This window comes from Polypterus senegalus, chromosome 10 (assembly GCF_016835505.1).
Source record: "Polypterus senegalus isolate Bchr_013 chromosome 10, ASM1683550v1, whole genome shotgun sequence".
Taxonomy (NCBI): domain Eukaryota; kingdom Metazoa; phylum Chordata; class Cladistia; order Polypteriformes; family Polypteridae; genus Polypterus; species Polypterus senegalus.
Genome location: NC_053163.1, coordinates 10,646,590 through 10,667,921, shown reverse-complemented (window position 1 = coordinate 10,667,921; position 21,332 = coordinate 10,646,590). Strand labels below are relative to the sequence as shown.

Genomic DNA, 21,332 nt, shown 5'->3' with positions numbered 1-21,332 from the left:
CAGGTTGATGACCTCTTCTGAAGTGCAGGTGGCATGGCTGCGTACCACCGAAGCAACTTACAACTAGTTATTCCCGAACCACATTAGTCCTAACCCTTATTTGCTTTTTGTATTTTTTTAGTTTAAAAATGCTAGTAAACTGGGTCAACATCTGGACCAAAAACCTTCACGTTGTGTTGCTCTCCTTCCTGTACAACATGTAATAAAATAAATAAGAGGCCGTAGCGACGGTGCATTGCTGAGAGCAGCTGTGAATGATTCACAACCTTTCTTCCAGCTAATAACAGAGATAGCTATCTAAATTGAGTCACAGTGCACAAGATTTGAAATTCTGCTGAAATCCATCTGATAAGATATAAAGATGAGTACATTCTAAATTTACGAAGACCATTATCAGCATAGCTCAGACTTCAAAGGGGTGTGATGATGTCGAGAAACTATTAAAATACACCACAAGACACACCAAAAAAAAAAATCAAATGAAGTTCTGCTGTCACGTACTCTCAATGACCGCCTACTCTCGACCAGACACTTCACTCTCGAGTTCTTCTGACTGTCTCGACAAACCAGCTTGACAGGATTAGCTTTGGCATCTTCTGCTTTCAGGTCGATCAGATGGCTGAAAAGAACACAAAATGTTGTTATCTCTTAACCTTGGCTGGTACGTCCTCACTGATTATTACTATTATTTTTTTAATTATGCATAAATGCAAAGAGCTACAGACACATGGAGTTATGTTGCCAAGAAGAACGGTAGACACTTGGAATTTGATGTCATGTCTTTGAAGCGATTGGGCTTAAACTGCCTGCTCTTACCGAAATCGTTCTTCTCTTCTAATGTATTAATTACATTTTCGGTTTGTGCCTTATTGATAATAACCTTGAACTTTTTTTTCCCTTTTATGCACAGCTGCAAGGATTTTTCTTATTTCTGCAGGTAAGAAAATTTATGAAACAAATGAATAAATAAATATGCAAAATTTAACATAAATATTTAGCATGAATAGCGACACACAAGTAAGTGGTAAACGATTACTTTGATCCATTAAACACAAAAACTATAAGGGAGAAAAAAAAAATGGAGCTTGAATGCATTTATCATCTGCGTGATGCATTAAGTAGATTGTAGATTGATTTTGAAATTTTGATTTTAAAATATTGCTAAAAAACTACAAACATGTAGAGAACTCTGTGGCTGGAATGTTAACCCACGGGAACAAGGAGTGCAGCGGCTTCACTGATGCCTTTGTGCGGATTGCCGGTTAAACATCTCATAAGCTTCTTCTGCTTGCATATCAAATCCCGTCTTTCATCGTCACTGCGTTGCGTTCTTACACGCCCTGCCACAATCTGTGGTCTTCTAATGAAGAATTGTTTGTTGCCCCCTTTCTTACGCCACACATGACTGAGCATTTAGTTCTGCAGCTCCCATTTTATGGATCTCCCTACCTCTCTACATCCAGTCGCCGCTTTTAAAGTTAAATGAATTAATTTATTAATTTCTCTTTTCACTTATTTTAACTATTATTAAGGTTTTACTCTGCTGGCCTTGCTCTCTTTCTCATGGGTTGATATATTATTGTTAAACTTGACTTGCTTGTATGGAATGTTATTTGGTTTTCCATCCATCCATTGTCCAACCCGTTATGTCCTAACACAGGTTCACGGGGGTCTGCTGGAGCCAAACCCAGCGGAAGACAGGAACAAATCCCGGGCAGGGCACACACACAGGACAATTTAGGATCACCAATGCACCTAACCTGCATGTCTTTGGACTGTGGGAGGAAACCCATGCAGTCACAGGGAGAATAGCAAAATCCATGCAGGGAGGACCCAGGAAGCGAACCCGGGTCTCCTAACTGCGAGGCAGCAGCACTACCACTGTGCCACCCCCTATTTGACTTTAATAAAATCAATAAAATGCAAAAAAATAATAAAATAAAGCTAACTTAAACACTCAACCTTTTAAACAGGGTACTGAGTAATGATTGGATTTTACTGCAGTTTTGATTGTTTTATTTTGTGTTTTACTTTCTGCAAATGTATTTTATTTTAAGTTAGTTGTGCACTTGCGTATCATGAAAGTCACTTACAAATAATGCATTATTTATAATTATTAATGTTATTGTTATTAAAAAAAACCTCTCAAATAATAATAGTAAAATTTCCATGGCTTTACAATGTTGGTATAACCTATAAAGCAGTCTTTGAGGGAACTGAGCCCACTCACAGTTCTTGTGGAGTTTGCATGTTGTCCCAGTGGTTTTGTGGGCTTTCTGCCTTTCCTCCCAATTCCCATGGCAAGTTGGATTATGGATTCTAAACTGGCTTATTGCATCTATAAGTAGTATGGACTGTTTGTCCATCAAAGACGGGTTTTTTCTTTGTACCAAGTGCCGTCTAGTCAGGAGGCTTCGATTAACTGCAGTCCTGTAAAGAAATAAACGTCCAAACAGCGAATGGATGAATATTTAATCAAAGACTCCATGTGTTTACTTTCAAATCTGCCTTTTCTCTGCCACATTTAATTCTGATGTAACTAATGCAAGGCATGGGACAACTTGTGAATTTCCCCTTGGGATTAATAAAGTATCTATCTATCTATCTATCTATCTATCTATCTATCTATCTATCTATCTATCTATCTATCTATCTATCTATCTATCTATCTATCTATATATATAATATATTATATATTATATATTATATATATATATCTATTATATTATATATTCTATGTTAATTAATGTTGACTTATGTTTATTTTTTATTGCGTCTTCTATTTTTCTATTCATTTTGTAAAGCACTTTAAGCTACATTTTGTTTGTATGAATATGTGCTATATAAATAAATGTTGATTGATTGATTGATTGATATATAGTGTCTTTCACATCTATCTATCTATCTATCTATCTATCTATCTATCTATCTATCTATCTATCTATCTATCTATCTATCTATTATATAGTGCCTTTCATATCATCTATCTATCTATCTATCTATCTATCTATCTATCTATCTATCTATCTATCTATTATATAGTGCCTTTCACATCTATCTATCTATCTATCTATCTATCTATCTATCTATCTATCTATCTATCTATCTATCTAACTGCACATTTTGCTGCCCTTTCATCGCTGGGCACACAGACACTCACAGCTGGTCAGTCAGCCGGACTACAACAATTTATGGGGGGAAAAAATCAAGCGACACGGGGTGGTGGCAGAGAACTTGGGAAATCAAATCAACGTAACAAAGAATTAGACGCCAGCAACCTCACTTATTGCCTCTATCTATAAATTGTAAGTGTCAAATCAATAAATTGTAAGTAAATTAAATAACGAGTACTCTTAAATTTACTATATAGTATAATTTTTTTTATTATTTTAATTTTAATTATCTTCATAATAAAGATTGTAAAGAACGTTAGTCTTATTTGGTTGGTAAATTATGAATGGTTTATTTTAGTTAATGTATTTAAAAAATTATGACTATATACTTTAGGTAATACATGTACATAATTTAGATATGGATGGCTTGACCCTCCTATGTGTAATGTTTTTCTATGTGTTATTTCTTCAATATTGTGTACAATGAGAAGTCAATCAAAATGAAATATTTTTAGTTAGCCGATAAAAGGTGTCATTTTGCTTGCCTTCTCATTGCATCCATAATGGCTAACACAGTACAGCACCCTGCTCCTTCAATAAAGTGTGTAATTATTGTAACACCAGTAATGGCGCACCGCAGTGCAGTGAATCCTAGTCTTCATCCTCTTTCTCTGTACGTTTATCATTCGTTTGCTCAGAGGTTGATGCGCTTGCTGCTTCATGAGCAGCTCTTGTTTTCTCCACCCTAGCGGCCTGCGTCTTCTCATCTTTCGTCGGCATCTTGTCGCGTTAAAACTGATTAAGTTAGTGTTTGTGTCGCAATTATTTAGTACGTTTAGTACGTTTTCTTTAATTTTTCACTTAAGTTGGCACTTAAGTCTTTAATCCGCCTCAAGAATGTTTTAAGATATGAAGAGGTAGGGGAAGTGTTGGCAAAGGTCGTAGGGATGAGAACGCCGCCCGTACGCATGTTCCGCACGGCCGCCCTGCTGCCCACTGCCGAGAGTTGAGTCTACAATAACATAAAATTAAAATAAAAAGAGGAATAACCTTGAAGGTCAATCATCACCCCAAAAGCGGATAGTAGATGCCACATAATATATGTCTACCAGATTTCAGGTCAATAGGTCGAATGGTTTGTGAGCTACAGGTGATTTAAAATCCTGGACAGACAAACGGACAGTCACGGTAGCGTATTATATAAGAAGATTATTTGTGTCCCCAGGATGAATTTTTTAAACACGCATCTGTGTAAAGGATATCTGAGAATGAGGAGTTGTCTATTTATATTAACCTGGATGGTCATTTTAACTTCCTTTTTTGCTCCTTTTTCAGGAAGGCTCAAGCTCAACAAACAGTCTGTTGAAGAAGGAGAAACTGTCGTTTTCAGGTGTTTTGGGTCCCTTGGGAATACAAATATCATGAGTGGAGGTCATTTTCTTCTCTACAGAAATGGGCAGCCTTTTCGTAAAATGGAAAGAACTGCAATTAATGAAATTGGCATCCTTACACTAGAGCGAATTACAAAGACGTATGAGGGGATGTACTCATGTGCACATGAAAAAGAAAATCCACAGAACTTGAAATTTATTCATGATAGCAGCTCAGTGATCCTGGAAGTGAAAGGTGAGTAGACAATCGAGAACTTCAGTATTGCGACTGTTAAAATCCAAACCAATGGCTGCTGTATTGAAAGGCAGGTCGATTTCACCCGAAGGTTACTATCATAGCAGTTGTTTCCTTCAGTGGCTTGTAATTTCTTTAGCCAGGTGGCAGTGGTGCAGAATGCCACCCTGGAAAATAAAGACAAAAAAAGTCATTAGTTGTTGTTGTACAGCCAGGCTCTCACCGCTGGTTCCTATTTAATCGTCATTGTCTTAGCTCCACATACCACACTGTCTCGACCTGAGCATCAGGTGGGCCATTCAAGGACGCTTTTATAGACTATAGCTCTGCATTGAATGCATTTTCACCAGACAGGTTGTTTTTAAAGCTCTCTGACTTAGTCTTCTCCTCATCCGTATAACCAGCCACAAACTGTTAAACTCAGCTCCCATGTTTCTTCTGCCCTCACGTTTAGCATGGGCATCCCTCAGGGATGCGTGTTCAGCCCACTATTATACACTCCTTATACCCCCGGTTGTGTATCTACTCATTCCACAAACACCATAATTTAACTCACAGATGATACTACAGTAGTTGGAATGATTTCAGAAAAACAGTGGAAAGCCTACAGCTATGAGGACCAGAGACTGGCACTGAACACCTCAAAAAAAAAAACAAAACGAAAGAGTTAATCAGGACAAACGGTGTGAACCGACTCAACTTCTCATAAATAGGGACTGAGAGGGCGCCGGTATACTGCGTCTTGGTGTGGTAACACTAGCTGCTCAATAGTAGACAAGAAAGCTCTTCTGAGAGTTATTAACGCAGCCCAGAATATTATCATCTGCCCATTGTCCTCAATAGAGGATAAATAAAGTGCTCAGTTTCTGAATTCAGTTATTACTGTCGTGAAAGATTCTTCACATCCTGGACACTTCTTGCTTGATATTTTTTTTTTATCCCAAGAGCATCACACACTGAATTCTGTTATTGGGTGTCATTCAACTTCTTTCTGGAAATGTACGTATAATGATATTTAAAGCACATTATTTTTTATATTTTATTATTACCATATATGCAAACACATTTACAGTACTTTTTGATTTTTTTATTTAAATTTTAACTTTTGAATTGTAAGATTATTTATTTATGGCTGTTGCTGTGGTTATGTGCTGAACTTCCACCCATAATTTTGTTGTCTGAATGTAAAATGACAATAAGGGCTTTGAACTGAAATTAATTGAAATCTGAATATGATGATCTTTTCTTTCTTTCTGTATTATATAATTATATTCTTGTATTGACGTCATCTTGTTTAGTAATTTTTTTATATTTTTTTTTATTTTAATTGTGCTAGCTACTGTGTTTGCGATATAGTCCTTGTACTTTGTATGTTGAGCCTAAGTGTCCCCTGAACCATCCCAGGCCTCTATAAATTGTAATAAAATCTCGTAGGTCACCCGACTTGTTCAATTCTCCCTCATTTCTCTGCATTACAAATTTGGAGTTTCACTTTGTAAGTTTATAGTCTGTTTTTTTTCCCCCATGGTGTATTGATCGTAGACATGCCTTCTTTTAATTCCTTTGCTTCCATTTCAGTGTTGTTGTGTAACTTTTTGTTAAAACCCTCAGTTATAAAGGAACTGGGTTTCTGTCACTTGGGCCTGGGGTTCCCACTGTTCTCCTCTCTTCTTTCATCCCAGTGCAGGCTGTGGCGCCTACTTCTCAAGTTTAGCACCTGCCTGATTTTATGCCTAGTCCTCAGTGTAGTCTCGGGGCCTAGTTTTTCCCTTTTCTTGAAATGTGAATATTAGAAACTTAAATAAAAAACACAACTATCAAATAGTAATATCCGTTAGAACAGCCATCCTAAACATTCAATCACTCCCAGATTGATGCCAGTCTGTTTGTCAGAATGCAAGTCTGTAGACACAATGCTTCAAACACATATCACTCAATCCAATGAACCCCAACTGAGTTTGAAATGCTTTCCTTCTCACCACAGCTGTACAGAGTGGTTTTCGGGGTTACCGTTGCCTTTCTGTCAGTTTGCACCAGTCTGGCATTTCTTCTTTGGCCTTCCTCGTCAAGAAGGTTTTTTTGACCACAAAACTGCGTCTCTCTGAATATTTTTGATTGTCACACCATTCTCAGTAAACTCTAAAGACTGTTGTGGACGAAAATCCCAGGAGATCATCAGCTAGAGGAATACTCAAACAAGCCCGTCCAGCACAATTAATCATGCCACGGTCGTAATCACTGGGATCACGGTCTTCCTCATTCTGGCATCTGAATGCTTCAAACACATATCACTCAATCCAATGAACCCCAACCAAGTTTGAGATGCTTTCCTTCTCACCACAGCTGTACAGAGTGGTTTTCGGGGTTACCGTTGCCTTTCTGTCAGTTTGCACCAGTCTGGCATTTCTTCTTTGGCCTTCCTCGTCAAGAAGGTTTTTTTGACCACAAAACTGCGTCTCTCTGAATATTTTTGATTGTCACACCATTCTCAGTAAACTCTAAAGACTGTTGTGGACGAAAATCCCAGGAGATCATCAGCTAGAGGAATACTCAAACAAGCCCGTCCAGCACAATTAATCATGCCACGGTCGTAATCACTGGGATCACGGTCTTCCTCATTCTGGCATCTGACCAGTAACCGAAGCTCCTGTCCTGATCTGTAGGATTTGATGCATTGTGCTGCTGCCACATGACTGGCTGCTTAGATAATTGCATAGATAAGAAGGTGTACAGGTGTTCATAATTAGTTCCTTAGTGAGTGCAGATTGTTCTTCAACAAGATAAGTAATAGCACAGGTAACACTTATTACCTTATAGGCAAAAAATAGTGGTTCAGTTCACAACATCCATAAGAAACCAACTTTCAAATTGGTTGTGATTGTGATGTCTAAGAAGAACTGAAAAAAGTATACATAAATAAATTTAGTGTGTATTTCTTTTTCTATTTTATTGATCAATTAATGTGTTTATTTCTGTAGAACTCTGTAAAACAGGGGTGCCCAACTCCGTCCTGGTGGGCTGCAGGTTTTCATTCTAACCCTTCTCCTAATCAGTTTTCACTGCTAATTAACTCCTTTTCCCTTCATTTTAATAGCCCTGTTTTTAAGGATTCACTCCAATGAATTGATTCTTTTCTTCATTAAATGACAGCCAAACAGAAATGAGACGTGAAACGAGCCAACAGATGAGCAGCTAAACTGGGATTTCAAACTCCAACCCATTTCAGTCCAACCAGTCTCTTAATGAGAAGCCGATTCTTGCTTTTACTGAAACCCGTTATTTAATTCCACAGCTTGTTCACAGAAAAAAATGGCATGTCAGATTAAAATAAAAAAATGTACATTGGTAGCACATAATAAAATTGTTTTTATCAAAAATAATTGAATTGGTTTAATGTAATATACTCACCAGTAAAGTCAAACACCCCAGGAATATTATTATCATTGGATGCAGAAAAAAGCATTTGACATGATTGAATGGAAATACCTTTTCACTACATTAGAGAAATTTGGGTTTGGCCTGAACATTTGTGCATGGATCAAACTATTGTATAACAATCCAGAAGCTTCAGTCTGTATTAACAACATTTGTTTAGACTACTTTAAACTAGAATGTGGTACCAGACAAGGATGCCCCTTGTCATCATTGCTATTTGCAATCGCCATTGAACCACTGGCAGTTCACTGTCGAAATGCTTACCAGATAAAGGGGATTAATAATTCTTTTCTTTGAATTTATATAGCGCTTTTCTCACTACTCAAAGTGCTCAGTGATTGCAGGTTAAGGGGCCAACAGAGCAGAGTCCCTTTTGGCATTTACAGGATTTGAACCGGCAACCTTCTGATTGCAAGTGCAGATCCCTAGCCTCAGAGCGAGACTGGAACAGAAAATTTCTCTATAAGCAGATGATATGGTACCGTATATATCAGACCCACAAAATTCTGTGCCTGCAGTATTAACAGCAGTTATAGAATTTCAAGAGATCTCTGGTCTCAGAATTAATCTAAATAAACGTGTACTCTTCCCAGTGAATTCTCAAGCATGTAATATTAGATTGGATCCCTTCCCGTTTATCATTGCAGATCAGTTTAAATACCTAGGGGTTAACATCACAAGTAAATACAAAGCTCTTTATCAACAAAATTTTGCCATCTGAATGGAAAAAAAAAATAAGCAAGACTTGCATAGATGGTTAACCATTCATCTCACTCTAGCTGGAAGAATTAACGTTGTTAAGATGAATATTCTTCCTAGGCTTCTTTTTTTATTTCAAAACATTCCAGTATACATTAATAAATCATTTTTTAAGCAATTAGATTCAACAATAACCTCATTTATTTGGAACTCCCAACATCCACGCACCCAAAGAGCTGACTCTACAAAGACCTAAGGCAGAAGGTGACATAGCTCTACCTAACTTTCAGTTTTATTACTGGGCAGCAAACATACAGGCGATAAGAACCTGGACACAAATAGATGAACATACACAGCCCTGGTCCGCAATAGAAGTAAAATCCTGCAGTATTTCTTTATATTCTCTGCCTAGTGCCCCAACAAATGTAAGTTATCGCCATTTCACTAATAATCCATTAGTGCTTCACTCACTCAGAATATGGAACCGATGTAGAAAACATTTTAAGATGGAGAAGCTTTTATCTGTGGCACCTCTGCAAGAGAACCACCTCTTTCAACTCTCGCAAACATATGCAGTTTTTAATATCTGGAAAAGATTTGGGATTAAATTGCTTAGAGATCTTTAAATAGACAACATCTTTTCATCCTATGAACAATTCCAATCCAAATTTAACTTTCCAGCTACACATTTCTTTCACTATCTTCAAATTAGGAACTTTGTTAAACAGAACCTGCCCGATTTTCCTCATCCTGCACCCTCCTCCAGGCTGGAAAAAATATTGCTCAATTTCGAGGACTTAGGACTCTGCAATATATAAAATTATTTTACAGTCCCTCCCTTTCAAAGATCCAAGAGGACACTGGGAAAAAGATCTCTTAATCAATACATAAGAAAAAGGAGTGGAAGGTAGCAATGCAGAGAATTCACTCGAGCTCCATATGCGCAAAGTGTGCAATTATTCAACTCAAAATTATATATCGAGCACATCTGTCTCACTTAAAACTGTCCAAAATGTTTCCAGGTCGAGATCCAACCTGTGAACGCTGCAATCAAATCCCAGCTTCACAGGGTCACATGTTCTGGGCCTGCACCAAATTAACATCATTTTGGACCAAAATTTTAATTACCTTTCAGACAGCCTTGGTGTCACAATCCCTCCTAACCCATTAACAGCTGTGTTTGTTGTTCTTCCAGATGAGTTTAAAATGAAGAAGGACAAACAAATTGTGATTGCATTCACTACACTGTTGGCACGTAGACTTATTTTGCTAAACTGGAAGAATCCTAACTCTCCTCTTTTAAGTCAGTGGGAAACCGATGTGTTATACTATTTGAAATTGGAAAAAATCAAATATTCAGTTAGAGGATCTGTGCAGAATTTTTTCAAAACCAGGCAGGATGTAATCAATAATATTTTAGAATAAGCTCTTAAAGCACCGAGGAAGCACTTCTTTCCGCATTTCCTTTTCTTCTCCATTCATCTCTATTGCCCTATTAAACTAATCAATGTAGGTATGTATACAAGCCTTAAGTTTTACTCCACTGGCCATGCTCTCTTTCTCAGGGGTGGGGGTTAAGTTGTTTTCATCCTATATATATTTTTTTTTTTGTAAAAATTGATTTATTTGTATGGAATGATTACAATAAAATTAATAAAATAAAAAAAAAAATAATAATTGAATTAAGCTTAATGCAGTAAATTAATATACCCTGAAACAACATGATATTTTATTAGAAATTAATTAAACTATTTCATTCTCTGTTAAATTAATTATATTATGTTAAATGAATATGACTCATGTCAATAAAGCAAAATATTTTAACAATTGTTAAAAACAAATGCACCTCACTGAGTTACTTAGCTATAACCTTTTTAGGTTGTCAATTATATTTGTTCCAGTATCATTTTATAGTTCATGTTCAAAGTTATTAATAAGAAATAAACAGGTCTGCTTATACCAAAACTAGTTTTATTTGGTAAAAAACAATACAAACCAACAAAAATGCAAAGGATTAGTATTCCAAAGCAGATATGTACAACAGTTGTACAAGAACACTACTTCTTTGACTTTGCCAGAATGATATGACTAATGCATAACTAAATACGAACACAAAATGCACCTCAGAGTGTTATATTATAAAATACATTTATTTATATTTATGTAACTGCATATATTATAGAATAAATGTTAAATATTAGTAAAATATAAAGTGCAAAAATTGCTGCTTGGCACCGTCTTTCACAATATATATATATATATATATATATATATATATATATATATATATATATATATATATATATATATATATATACATATATATATATATATATATTTTATTTTCAAGTGAGCAAATTCGACAACTGCATTGTATTGTATTCGGGTGTATTATTTATTTGTCTGTATTAAGAGTATTGAGCAATGTTATGATAACACCAATGAACAGCAATGCTGAAAGTAGTTAACCCATAACGAAAGTCAGAACTTTTGTTTTTTAAACGTGCTCGTACTAAGCGAATAAATCGAGACAACTTAATAGAACATTTACTGACTTGTGACGGTAGTTTATGAGCATAGTTTGATAAAACGTTAAAAGAGAATACAAGGAAAAATGCCAAATGGAGTAACCTTAGTCTGTGTGATGAAGTGTTTAAAATGAAAGTCTGAATATTTTTGTGTGTCTAACGTTTTGATCTTAACCGACGACAATGACTCAAACCCACAACCTGTTGCTTCTTTGAAAGTCACGTGATGTTACCGCCAAGTTATCTGGCCTCCGTTGATGATGAATCCACTTAGTGCCAATTAATTTCCGGTGAGGACTAAATAGAACTATTTTGACTTCTACCTAAATGACTCAAATTAGTGTATTGTACATCCCACAAGATTCAATAAATTCAACATGATCGAGTTATGTTCAAAAGTGGACCATAAACAATACATGTAATATAAAGTAAATACAGTTTTGTACATGTAACAACCTGCCATTTCCCTTTTGTTGGTGTTGCTACTCTCATTTCTAAAACTGTTGATTTTCTGTTTTTTCTAAGAACATCGTCAAAATGTTTTGGTGACCTGAGAGATGAGCCTTCCTGAGACCTTCGCTTTTCTTTATTTTCAAATATTGTGTGATGGGTACAGGTGAGCCGGTCGTGTGGCGGCTTGTTTTGTTTCTTATTACTATTTGGCTGCTAATTAAGGAAAAAGAAACACCTAAGAGGTCTGAGGCAAATTAACTCTTTGAGGGCTCAATTATTTTTCCAAAAAACTCTGTTTTCTGTAAAGCACACAAAGCAAATGTTTCACACATAATTCAACATAAAACATCTGTTGCTATGTGCTGTTGTTGGCGCATGTTCGGCATCACAACAGGAGGGTGACAGTAGTGGTCTCAGTGTGACACAATCTGGTTTGTACCTCTTGTCATCATAAGTGGTGGTCCTCACAGGTGAATGCTGCTGTAGGGGGCCGATCAGATGATGCCGGCACCTCACTTTTATTTTTGATATCCATCTCCAGATTGCTCGCACCAAACTCGGAGTCTGACATGTAAGAGTCCTATTCAACAAAATTACGTAAAACGTCCATGAATTATTTTGCTTTGCACATTCGCTTTGGACTCTCACCAGATGTCGATGCCAGTTTAGAGGTTGTTTGCGCTTCGCTACTCCTGCACGCGTAAGGAACTGAGGTTAAATCAGCAAAGCTATGAACAGTAACTCTCCTTCTAGCTAATAGAGTTGAGCTAAATGCAAGGGTAAGTTTTTTTCATAGTTTACAGCTGACTACTGTCCTCTACCCCTAAATTTTGACAAAAGTCGACATCAGCCCTGAAAGAGTTAATTAAAGCTAAAGCAAGGGAAGTGAATTTGCAGCAACAACTGGTCACTAATGAAGAAGGTGGTTAGAATGAAAACCTTCAGCCATTGCGTTCCACCAGGACTGGAGTGCTGTAAAATATCAATCTGCTTAATTTTATTGGTTAAATAACAGAATTGTGGAGATAAGGACTTATGCGGGAAGCATCCTGAATTTTTACATTTTGCTTACAAATGTTTGCTGTATTTCCAGAGTCTGTGGATTCACTTCATCTTACAGCAACGAAAAGGTCATCAGACCAAGGAGTGAGTGTGACTTTCACATGTCTAGTTTCCATAAATGCAAGACAAAATATCAAATTTAGTAGGAAAGGACATTTTGAGCTTCTCAAGAACGGCAAGGTTATCGATTCAGTCAAAGACAAGATTGTGTTTGCAGCGACTTTTGATTTGAAGAATGTCAGTGAGACTGAGCAGGCCGATTATGTGTGTGTCTACAAAGACGGCGAGCTCTCCATTAAGAGCAAACCAATTTCCTTTCAAGCCCGAGGTAAGTGTTCAGTTTACTTTTGTAGCACAAAGACATTTTTAGTTGACCCAAACACAAGTAATTCTGTTGAAGAAAATGCATTTGAAAAGAGCATTAAAATATATGATTAAGGTGATGTTTTAACAGAAGATCAGAACTGGAAAGTAATGTGAAAATATAAAACACCAAACAGGTTTGTTACAATTGTATATAAAATAAAACTGCATTCATGAACTTTGGAGATATGCAGAAATTAAAGGTGAAGTTTAATGAACATGTAGAAGTAGAGATGTCTGTCAGTAAGGGAACGAGGGAAACTCGAAACAAGGAAATACAACGGAAGGCAAAAATTCAGAAGCGACTTTTCTTCCACTCTTTCTAGGAGAAACAATGAGCTCCACAGATACAAACATGACCGAAGTCTCAGATCAAGAAGGCAAGTAAAGTTCATCTGCTGTTATTAGAATTACATGTTCCATATATTAGGAGTAACATTTTGAACACCAAGTAAAGGAACTGATAAGAGATGTATGGGAACTTCCACACTGCAAAAATTGTTCAGAAATGATTTGAGGAATATGACAAAGAGTTCAAGGTGTTGACTTGGCCTCCAAATCCACCAGATCTCCATCCCATCGAGCAGCTGTGAGAAAAACAAGTCTGATCCATGGTGGCTCCACCTTGCAACTAACAGGACATAATGGATCTGCTGCTAATGTCTTGGTGCCAGCACCTTGAGAGGTTTTGTGGAGTCCGTGCCTCGACAGGTCAGAGCTGTTGTGGTGGCACGAGGAGGAGCTATACAGTATTAGGCAGGTGCTTACTCTCTGTGGTGTGGGATAATTTGTGAAAACTGCTATAGGTCCTCGACTTCATTTATGGGTCTAATGATAGGCCTCACACACTGTCTCCGTGTTTGTGACTCCAACACACAACAAAAAAGGAGTATGATGAACCCAGAGGGCATACAATACACACACACCAAACTCTCCACAGGGCAATGCTAAATACACTTATATCTTTATAAATGTGCAGTTTTAAAGTTTGTGAAGATCCAATTGTTTGGGTCTCAGCTGCAACCTGTGAGCTTTAAGTAGCAGAGGATAGCAATAGGTTCTTGTCAGGAAACCAAGTATCATTCTTTGATTTTTCTTTGTTGCACTTTAGGTGAAATGCTCCGTAATGCTATTCTCATTCCCTTGGCATTGACTGCAGTTGTAGTTTTGGCATTTCTAGCAATTGGATTTGGCGTGTATTTTAAAAACAAAGCAGGTGAGTGGATTCATTACTGATACAGGAATTGTTTTTATAACTTGCACTGCTTTATTTTTATTATTCTTTAATTAATATTGTTTTTATCAGTATGCTGCTGCTGGAGTATGTGAATCTCCCCTTGGGGATTAATAAAGTATCTATCTATCTATCTATCTATCTATCTATCTATCTATCTATCTATCTATCTATCTATCTATCTATCTATTATTTTTTTTAAATTATATTATATATTATTGCGTCAGCACACACACCACTCGCTAGCTATTTGGTAGTGAAAGGATAAAAAAAAAAATAGCCAATTAGAGACACTGAATGATCAGGGGGCCATAATGGCCGATTTTGCCAGGACATCGGGATTACAACAATAACAACAACATTTATTTCTATAACACATTTCCATACAAACAATGTAGCTCAAAGTGCTTTACATGATGAGGAAAGAGAAAAAAGACAAAATAAATAAGAATTAGAATTAGGGAACACTAATTAACATAGAATTAAAGTAAGTATCTATCTATCAGTAATATCAGTCCCACTGTAGAGAGGAGATGATCCAAAATCGTCAAGAAAACAAGTCATTTGTGTAATCAGAGTTATTCATAGTAATTAAGGTTACTGCATTTAATTGAACGTGGCTCTGTCTCGCCGTTCTGTGGACCGTCTCAGAGTCTCAAACCTCACATACAACTGCACAGACACCAGTCTGGGATCAAAAGACCTTTCATTCACATTAATACATCTTCAGGTTTTCTTCCTCTGTCAATAAACACAATTCTTTATCTTTCTCTCTTCCTTTCCTCTACTCTTTCCATGGAAGCTTTGTCCACAACCTCCTGACTTCTACTCACCTGGCTGAAGCAGAGCGGCTTCTTTTATTAACATTTCACCCTGGAGTACTTCTGGGTCAAGTGGAACTGCTAGAAAATACAGGAGTCCTCTCCTGGGCAGCACCACTTGGTGGCCCCTGAGGAACCCAACAGGGCTGCCTTCCCAAATTATAAGTCCAAGGCCGACCTGAGGGTGTCCAAAGTGGAGCCAGACCAGAGGAGCACCTGCAGTACCACCTATTGTACTGGGGAAACCACTGTTCTTAGCAAGCAGCTTCCCCCAGTCCATCAATTATATTTTCTCCCAAACTGGGAAGGGATGAGCATCTGTCTGCGCTGTCTGTCAAGCACTCTCCATCCCACTGAGGATGCCAGTCCATCCATTACTATCATGCTAATCACGCACCTATCTTTATTCTACCCTTTTCTCTCTGATCATGGGGACTGGACATTCATTTAGCTTGCTTATGTCAGGAAAGTCTTGTGTGATGGGGTGTACCTAAAAAAATGTCAAGTCAGCATACACATTGATCCAGTCTTTTATTTGATATTACATTTTTGATATTAGTTTGTATCCATGTTATTTATTTATGATTTTCCACTGCTTGTACTGTATTTCTTTAGGCATCCTTTTGAATATTTGTGACGTGAACAAAGTATGGAGAAAGTGTAACTCAAGTAAAATGTATTATTTTTGTTGTTTGTTAATTGTTAAATTTGAAAAAAAAAAATAGGAAACTTTCTGCAATTTCTAAATTTTAATGAGCAAACTCCAAGGAGTCATATTGATGTTGACCATATTTCAAATCTTGATATCAACTGCATATCAAGTTTCAGGAAGGCTGACGGTTTCAAAGCTGTTGTCCTTCTCCTTCAAACTTTTGGGGTCTGAAAAGTTCAAAGGCTGTACACTAAAATCCCACTTCTGCCTCCCAAACTCCAATACTACAGATGGCTGCTGCAACTCACCTGACTATCGGTAAGCATTAGGGCGACACTGAGGAGTATTTGAGAGGATAGTCAAATCAAAAGGTGTTCTAGAGTTGATAAACTGTGGATTTTAATACAATAGACTAAGAAATGTGTGTTTTCATCACTTAGGGGCTGCACGCACGGAAAATGAAGCTCACTCGATATCTACCATGGTGGTGAGTACTGATCTCCTATTACCAACACCAAATGCTTCTTATGTTGGACAAGAACTTGTGTTTCTATCATTTCAATAAGAATATCTAGTAATTGTTGGATAGATAGAGAGAGGGAGAGAGATATTTTAGTGTAGTTGGCAGAAGCAGATAGATACTAATTTTAGTATAGTAGGCAGGATAGATAGATAGATAGATAGATAGATAGATAGATAGATAGATAGATAGATAGATAGATAGATAGATAGATAGATAGATAGATAGATAGATAGATAGATAGATAGATAGATAGATAGATAGATAGGACAGAAAACGAATTAGATAGGACTTGGCTAAAGAGAAAAAAGTCAAAGTATATAAAATATAAATGCAACATGGTATTTAGTAATGCATAACAATACCATCGCTTGCCAAGTCCTCCCTGTATGGAGTCTGCATGTTCTCCCCGTGTCTGCGTGGGTTTCCTCCTACAGTCCAAAGACATGCAGGTTAGGTGGATTGGCGATTCTAAATTGTCCCTAGTGTGTGCTTGGTGTGTGGGTGTGTGTGCCCTGCTGTGGGCTGGCACCCTGCCCGGGGTTTGTTTCCTGCCTTGCGCCCTGTGTTGGCTGGGATTGGCTCCAGCAGACCCCCATGACCCTGTAGTTAGGATATAGCAGGTTGGATAATGGATTGATCAATGGATGGATAACAATACCAAATAGAAGAAAACATAATAGAGAATAAAAAAAATAGTAAAGTCTGGATATAAACAGTCTTAGAAAAGCTTATTGAAAATCACAAGTGTCAGAGGGTGGACGTTGTCCAGGGCAGATTTTGATTTTGCAATTGGTGTTGATCATAGGCGGCATGGTGGTGCAGTGGGTAGCGCTGCTGCCTCGAGGTTAGGAGACCCAGGTTTGCTTCACGGGTCCTCCCTGCGTGGAGTTTTCTTGTTCTCCCTGAGTCTGCGTGGCTTTCCTCTGGGTGCTCTGGTTTCCTCCCACAGTCCAAAGACATGCAGGTTAGGTGCATTGGTGATCCTAAATTGTCCCTAGTGTATGTGTGTGTGTCCTGCGGTGAGTTGGCACCCTGCCCGGGATGTGTTCCTGCCTTGCATCCTGTGCTGGCTGGGACTGGCTCTAGAAGACCCCCTGTGACCCTGTAGTTAGGATATAGCGGGCTGGAGAATGACTGACTGACTGTTATTCATAGGTTATGCTGTCTGACGTTCCAGTCAGATGTTCTCACGTCTTTTGATCTTTAATGTCACTTCCTATGTTGCTCTTCTGCCATTTTTTTCTTCCATTTTGATCCCTCAGACAAGTCATATTTATGTTAAAATGTACATGTGGGGTTTTGGGACATATGACATTATACATATTTCATTGGTTATCTTGTCTTGATGACGAATGACTCTGATCAAAGCGTTTGATGTTTCAAGTACCTCCACACTTTCCCAGGCTGTAAAGTAATCTGATACTTCCTGGATGTATCCGTTCACAGCTTGTAAATATTTAAACAGGTTCTGTGGCATCTGTGCTTATTTTCCATTCACCAAGATATAAACTACTACTGTAGCTGTGTAAACCCGTGCTATAAAAAGCCTGAGCTCCTAGAAACTACTGAAATAGTCAGAAAAAAAATTGAAATGCAGAGTCGGTGGTTTGGTTTTGCTGATGTGCTCGCCTCACTTGTGTATTTGCGGCTAAACAAGGTTTGTCTTTCCTCGGCGGTCTCACTTTGGTGATAGAGTTGCTTTCTGTCAGCTTCATGAACTTCTTGTACTTTCAGGCTAGGCAGGCAAACAGACACACACACTTTCACGTGTAGACGTTTATATGTAAGAATTGAAAAAGAAACTGACTGACTGAACAAGTGCAGAAATTACTGGTTACATGGGTGCTTGCAGGGGCGGCACGGTGGCGGTAGTGGCAGTGGGTAGCGCTGCTGCCTCGCAGTTAGGAGATTCGGGTTCACTTCCCGGGTCCTCCCTGCTTGGAGTCTACATGTTCTCCCCATGTCTGCGTGGGTTTCCTCCCACAGTCCAAAGACATGCAGGTCAGGTGCATTGGCGATCCTAAATTATCCCTACTGTGTGCTTGGTGTGTGTGTGTGCTCTGCAGTGGGCTGGCACCCTGCCCAGAGTTTGTTTCCTGCCTTGTGCCCTGTGTTGGCTGGGATTGGCTCCAGAGGGTTGAATAATGGATGGATGGATGGGCGCTTGCAATGTCTGTAATTAAAGTCTTGTAAATTCAGTTCATCCTGGTTTATTTAATATAAACAGTCTGCTGTTGAAAAAAACGTAAGATTTTCCACACTAGAACTGATGCGAACCCTGGCTTCCTTCATGTGAGGCAGGCACGATACCACTGTGCCACCCTGTAGTGCCAATGTGCGATTAAAACAACAATCGGTGATCTTCATTTTAATAGGGGTGATGTCATTTCACGTCCCAACACTAAACTGTAAAGTTCTGGTCTGAGAGGCACACACACATCCAAAGGTACAGAGAACACTGCAGGGCCAATTGTTCCAGCCTCGCAAACAGGCTGGCAGCACAGTGGCACCAAAACAATTTCACACACTGCAAGCAATACATAAGTACATTGAGCCTATGATAGAAATTTGGAAATATAATGATTTCAAAGGCAAAGCTGGTGGTTTTCATAAAGATTTTAATGATCAGTAACATTATGGGGGGAAGGTAAGACTTTTCTTGCACAACATTTCGTGGAACATAATGCAGGAATGCCAATGTCCCCGTGTCTATGTGTGTTTTCCACCGGGTTCTCCAGTTCAGCTCCCACATTCCCATAGATTTGCCAGTCAGGCTATTTGAACTCTTTGTGTTTGTGTGTATAAGTGGGCTTTGGGTTGGACTGGAGTCCATTCTGGTGGCATTTCCAGTACTGGTGGGGTAAACCCGAGACACTAAATTGTGCTTGAGAACGTTAACAATAAAGTATAATGGTTTGAATATTTTGCATGATTTTATTGATTAAGCAAGTTGGGCATTTTGTTTCCTAATAATGCACCACTGTATAATTAATCCAATAGAAAAAATCATGTATAAAAATGAAATGCCACTAATTATTTGTCATGTTTTTTTGCACTTCATTTCATGATTACATTTTCAGTAAACAAATCATTTAAGTCGTGTTAAGTGGTCCTGGTATTTGTTTCCAGGCCTGTAAGTCTCTTTATGTGAAAACGTCTTGTCAAATAGATTGATTAATTCTTGATCGGTGAAATGTGACCCTCCATTTATGTTGCAGGGTAGTTCCTCTGAAGAGAAAGCCGTGTATTCAGTACTGCAGAATAAAAGGGAGAAGAGAAAGAGTTTGCCTGAAAGTGAGCACAGTACAGTCGTTTACTCTGAAGTTCAAATCAAATCCAAAATCTGCACCACGTCTACCTGACCGAATTACAGGCGACCGAGCGCATCACCTGAGGGCCCAAGTCCTCAGTGTAAGTGCTGACTTCATGTCTGAAATGATCTTTCATTTCAAACAATTCAGTAAAATGTGTAAAATGAAGACACTGGATGGACAGGAGAAGTGAGCACTGCCTGACCAGACTGGGGACGCAATGCCTATGGACTTAAGATTTGAGAGGAGCGGAAAGAACTGGACAAGAACGACTCCTCTTCCCTTTTCACTTGTGCACCTCCACTCTTTTATTTAAGAGTGCGACCTGAAGACAAAGCAGCGCAAGATGTTCTTGTATTCAGTTTTGTATTTATTATTAAATTGTACCGAGAATCCTGGCAGTATCTCTGTTAACAGTTGTAAAAGTTGGGTGGGTAAGCAGCCAACATGAAGAGTCAAAAACAGGTTGATGTACCACCCTGGTGTGGCCTTTATATTGAAACAAAAAAGACAGCTGGCAAACTGCTCAAACAGAAAGCAATCACTTTTGATTTCTTTAACACTCGGGTAGGCGTTGAGGGACTCAGTCCTTCACTAGCATCACTCTGATGTTATCATTCTGGAATAAGACTGGGGGGGATTTTCTCTTTATCAATCGTCCTTCTTGTCTGCAGAGGGTGAAGGAGAAGACAACGGTAGTGTTGGTTCTTCCTCTCGTACCGGTGGGGAAACTGCTTATCTCACAGGAGCCAGGAAGGTGGTCCTCAGACGCGCATGTGTGTATCGATTAATTCAAATCATATATCTGTTTATTGATTTACTCTATGCCTTGAATTTAATATTAGGATGGCACAACTCTGCAGCATGTCTCAAAGGATCGGGAACAGAGCAGGAACCGGTTCACTCTCCTTTTTATTGGGTTGTTTGGTTTCATTGATAAAGAATCATTGGAAAGGGTTCCTTTGCATATTAAATCCTTTTTTTACAATACAATACAATACAATTTATTTTTGTAAATCACACAAGAAGTGCCACAATGGACTTTAACAGGCCCTGCTTCTTGACGCCCCCAGCCTTGATTCTCTAAGAAGACAAGGAAAAACTCCCCAAAATATCCCAGTAGGGAAAAAAATGGAAGAAACCTCGAGAAAGGCCGTTCAAAGAGAGACCCCTTTCCAGGTTGGTTGGGCATGCAGTTGGTGTCAAACACAATACAATACACAGAACAGAACAAATCCTCAATACAGTATACAAATAAAAATTTTACAAGTACGTAGCAGAATTTAACAGTAGATGATATCACATAATATGATTTGGATTTGTTTAGAGTAATGGAGACCTCGGCCATCAAGCTGAAACACAGCTGAAACAGTGCTGGGCCAGCCAATCCGATAAAAGGACCCCTCTTTCCCACCATTCCTGCAATCCTTCATCAGGGATGACTTTACTTTATGATGACTTTAGGATGACTTTTGGCTTTGAAATGCAGAGGAAAACAGGAATGTGGTCAGG

General features: G+C 38.2%; 1 protein-coding gene across 4 annotated transcripts; it reads left to right on the top strand.

Annotated features, from left to right (window-relative positions):
- The first annotated feature begins 565 nt into the window (after window positions 1-565).
- On the top strand, window positions 566-20,847 carry LOC120536705. 4 transcript variants are annotated; one of them, XM_039765152.1, is made up of 8 exons: window positions 566-661; window positions 911-937; window positions 4,449-4,739; window positions 12,948-13,244; window positions 13,606-13,659; window positions 14,391-14,495; window positions 16,427-16,473; window positions 19,728-20,847. In XM_039765152.1, the coding sequence occupies exons 1-8, from the start codon at window positions 616-618 to the stop codon at window positions 19,869-19,871; spliced, it is 1,011 nt and encodes a 336-aa protein (XP_039621086.1). In that variant the 5' UTR covers window positions 566-615; the 3' UTR covers window positions 19,872-20,847. The 4 variants fall into 4 exon arrangements, with proteins under 4 accessions (XP_039621086.1, XP_039621087.1, XP_039621088.1 ...); XM_039765153.1 differs by lacking the exon at window positions 911-937; XM_039765154.1 differs by lacking the exon at window positions 13,606-13,659.
- Window positions 20,848-21,332: the final 485 nt, after the last annotated feature.

Coding starts and splice junctions, on each gene's coding strand:
- LOC120536705 (XM_039765152.1), top strand. CDS start 616: ATGGCTGAAAAGAACACAAAATGTTGTTATCTCTTAACCTTGGCTG. Junction 938..4,448: donor GATTTTTCTTATTTCTGCAG/GTAAGAAAATTT, acceptor CTCCTTTTTCAG/GAAGGCTCAAGCTCAACAAA. Junction 13,245..13,605: donor AATTTCCTTTCAAGCCCGAG/GTAAGTGTTCAG, acceptor CACTCTTTCTAG/GAGAAACAATGAGCTCCACA.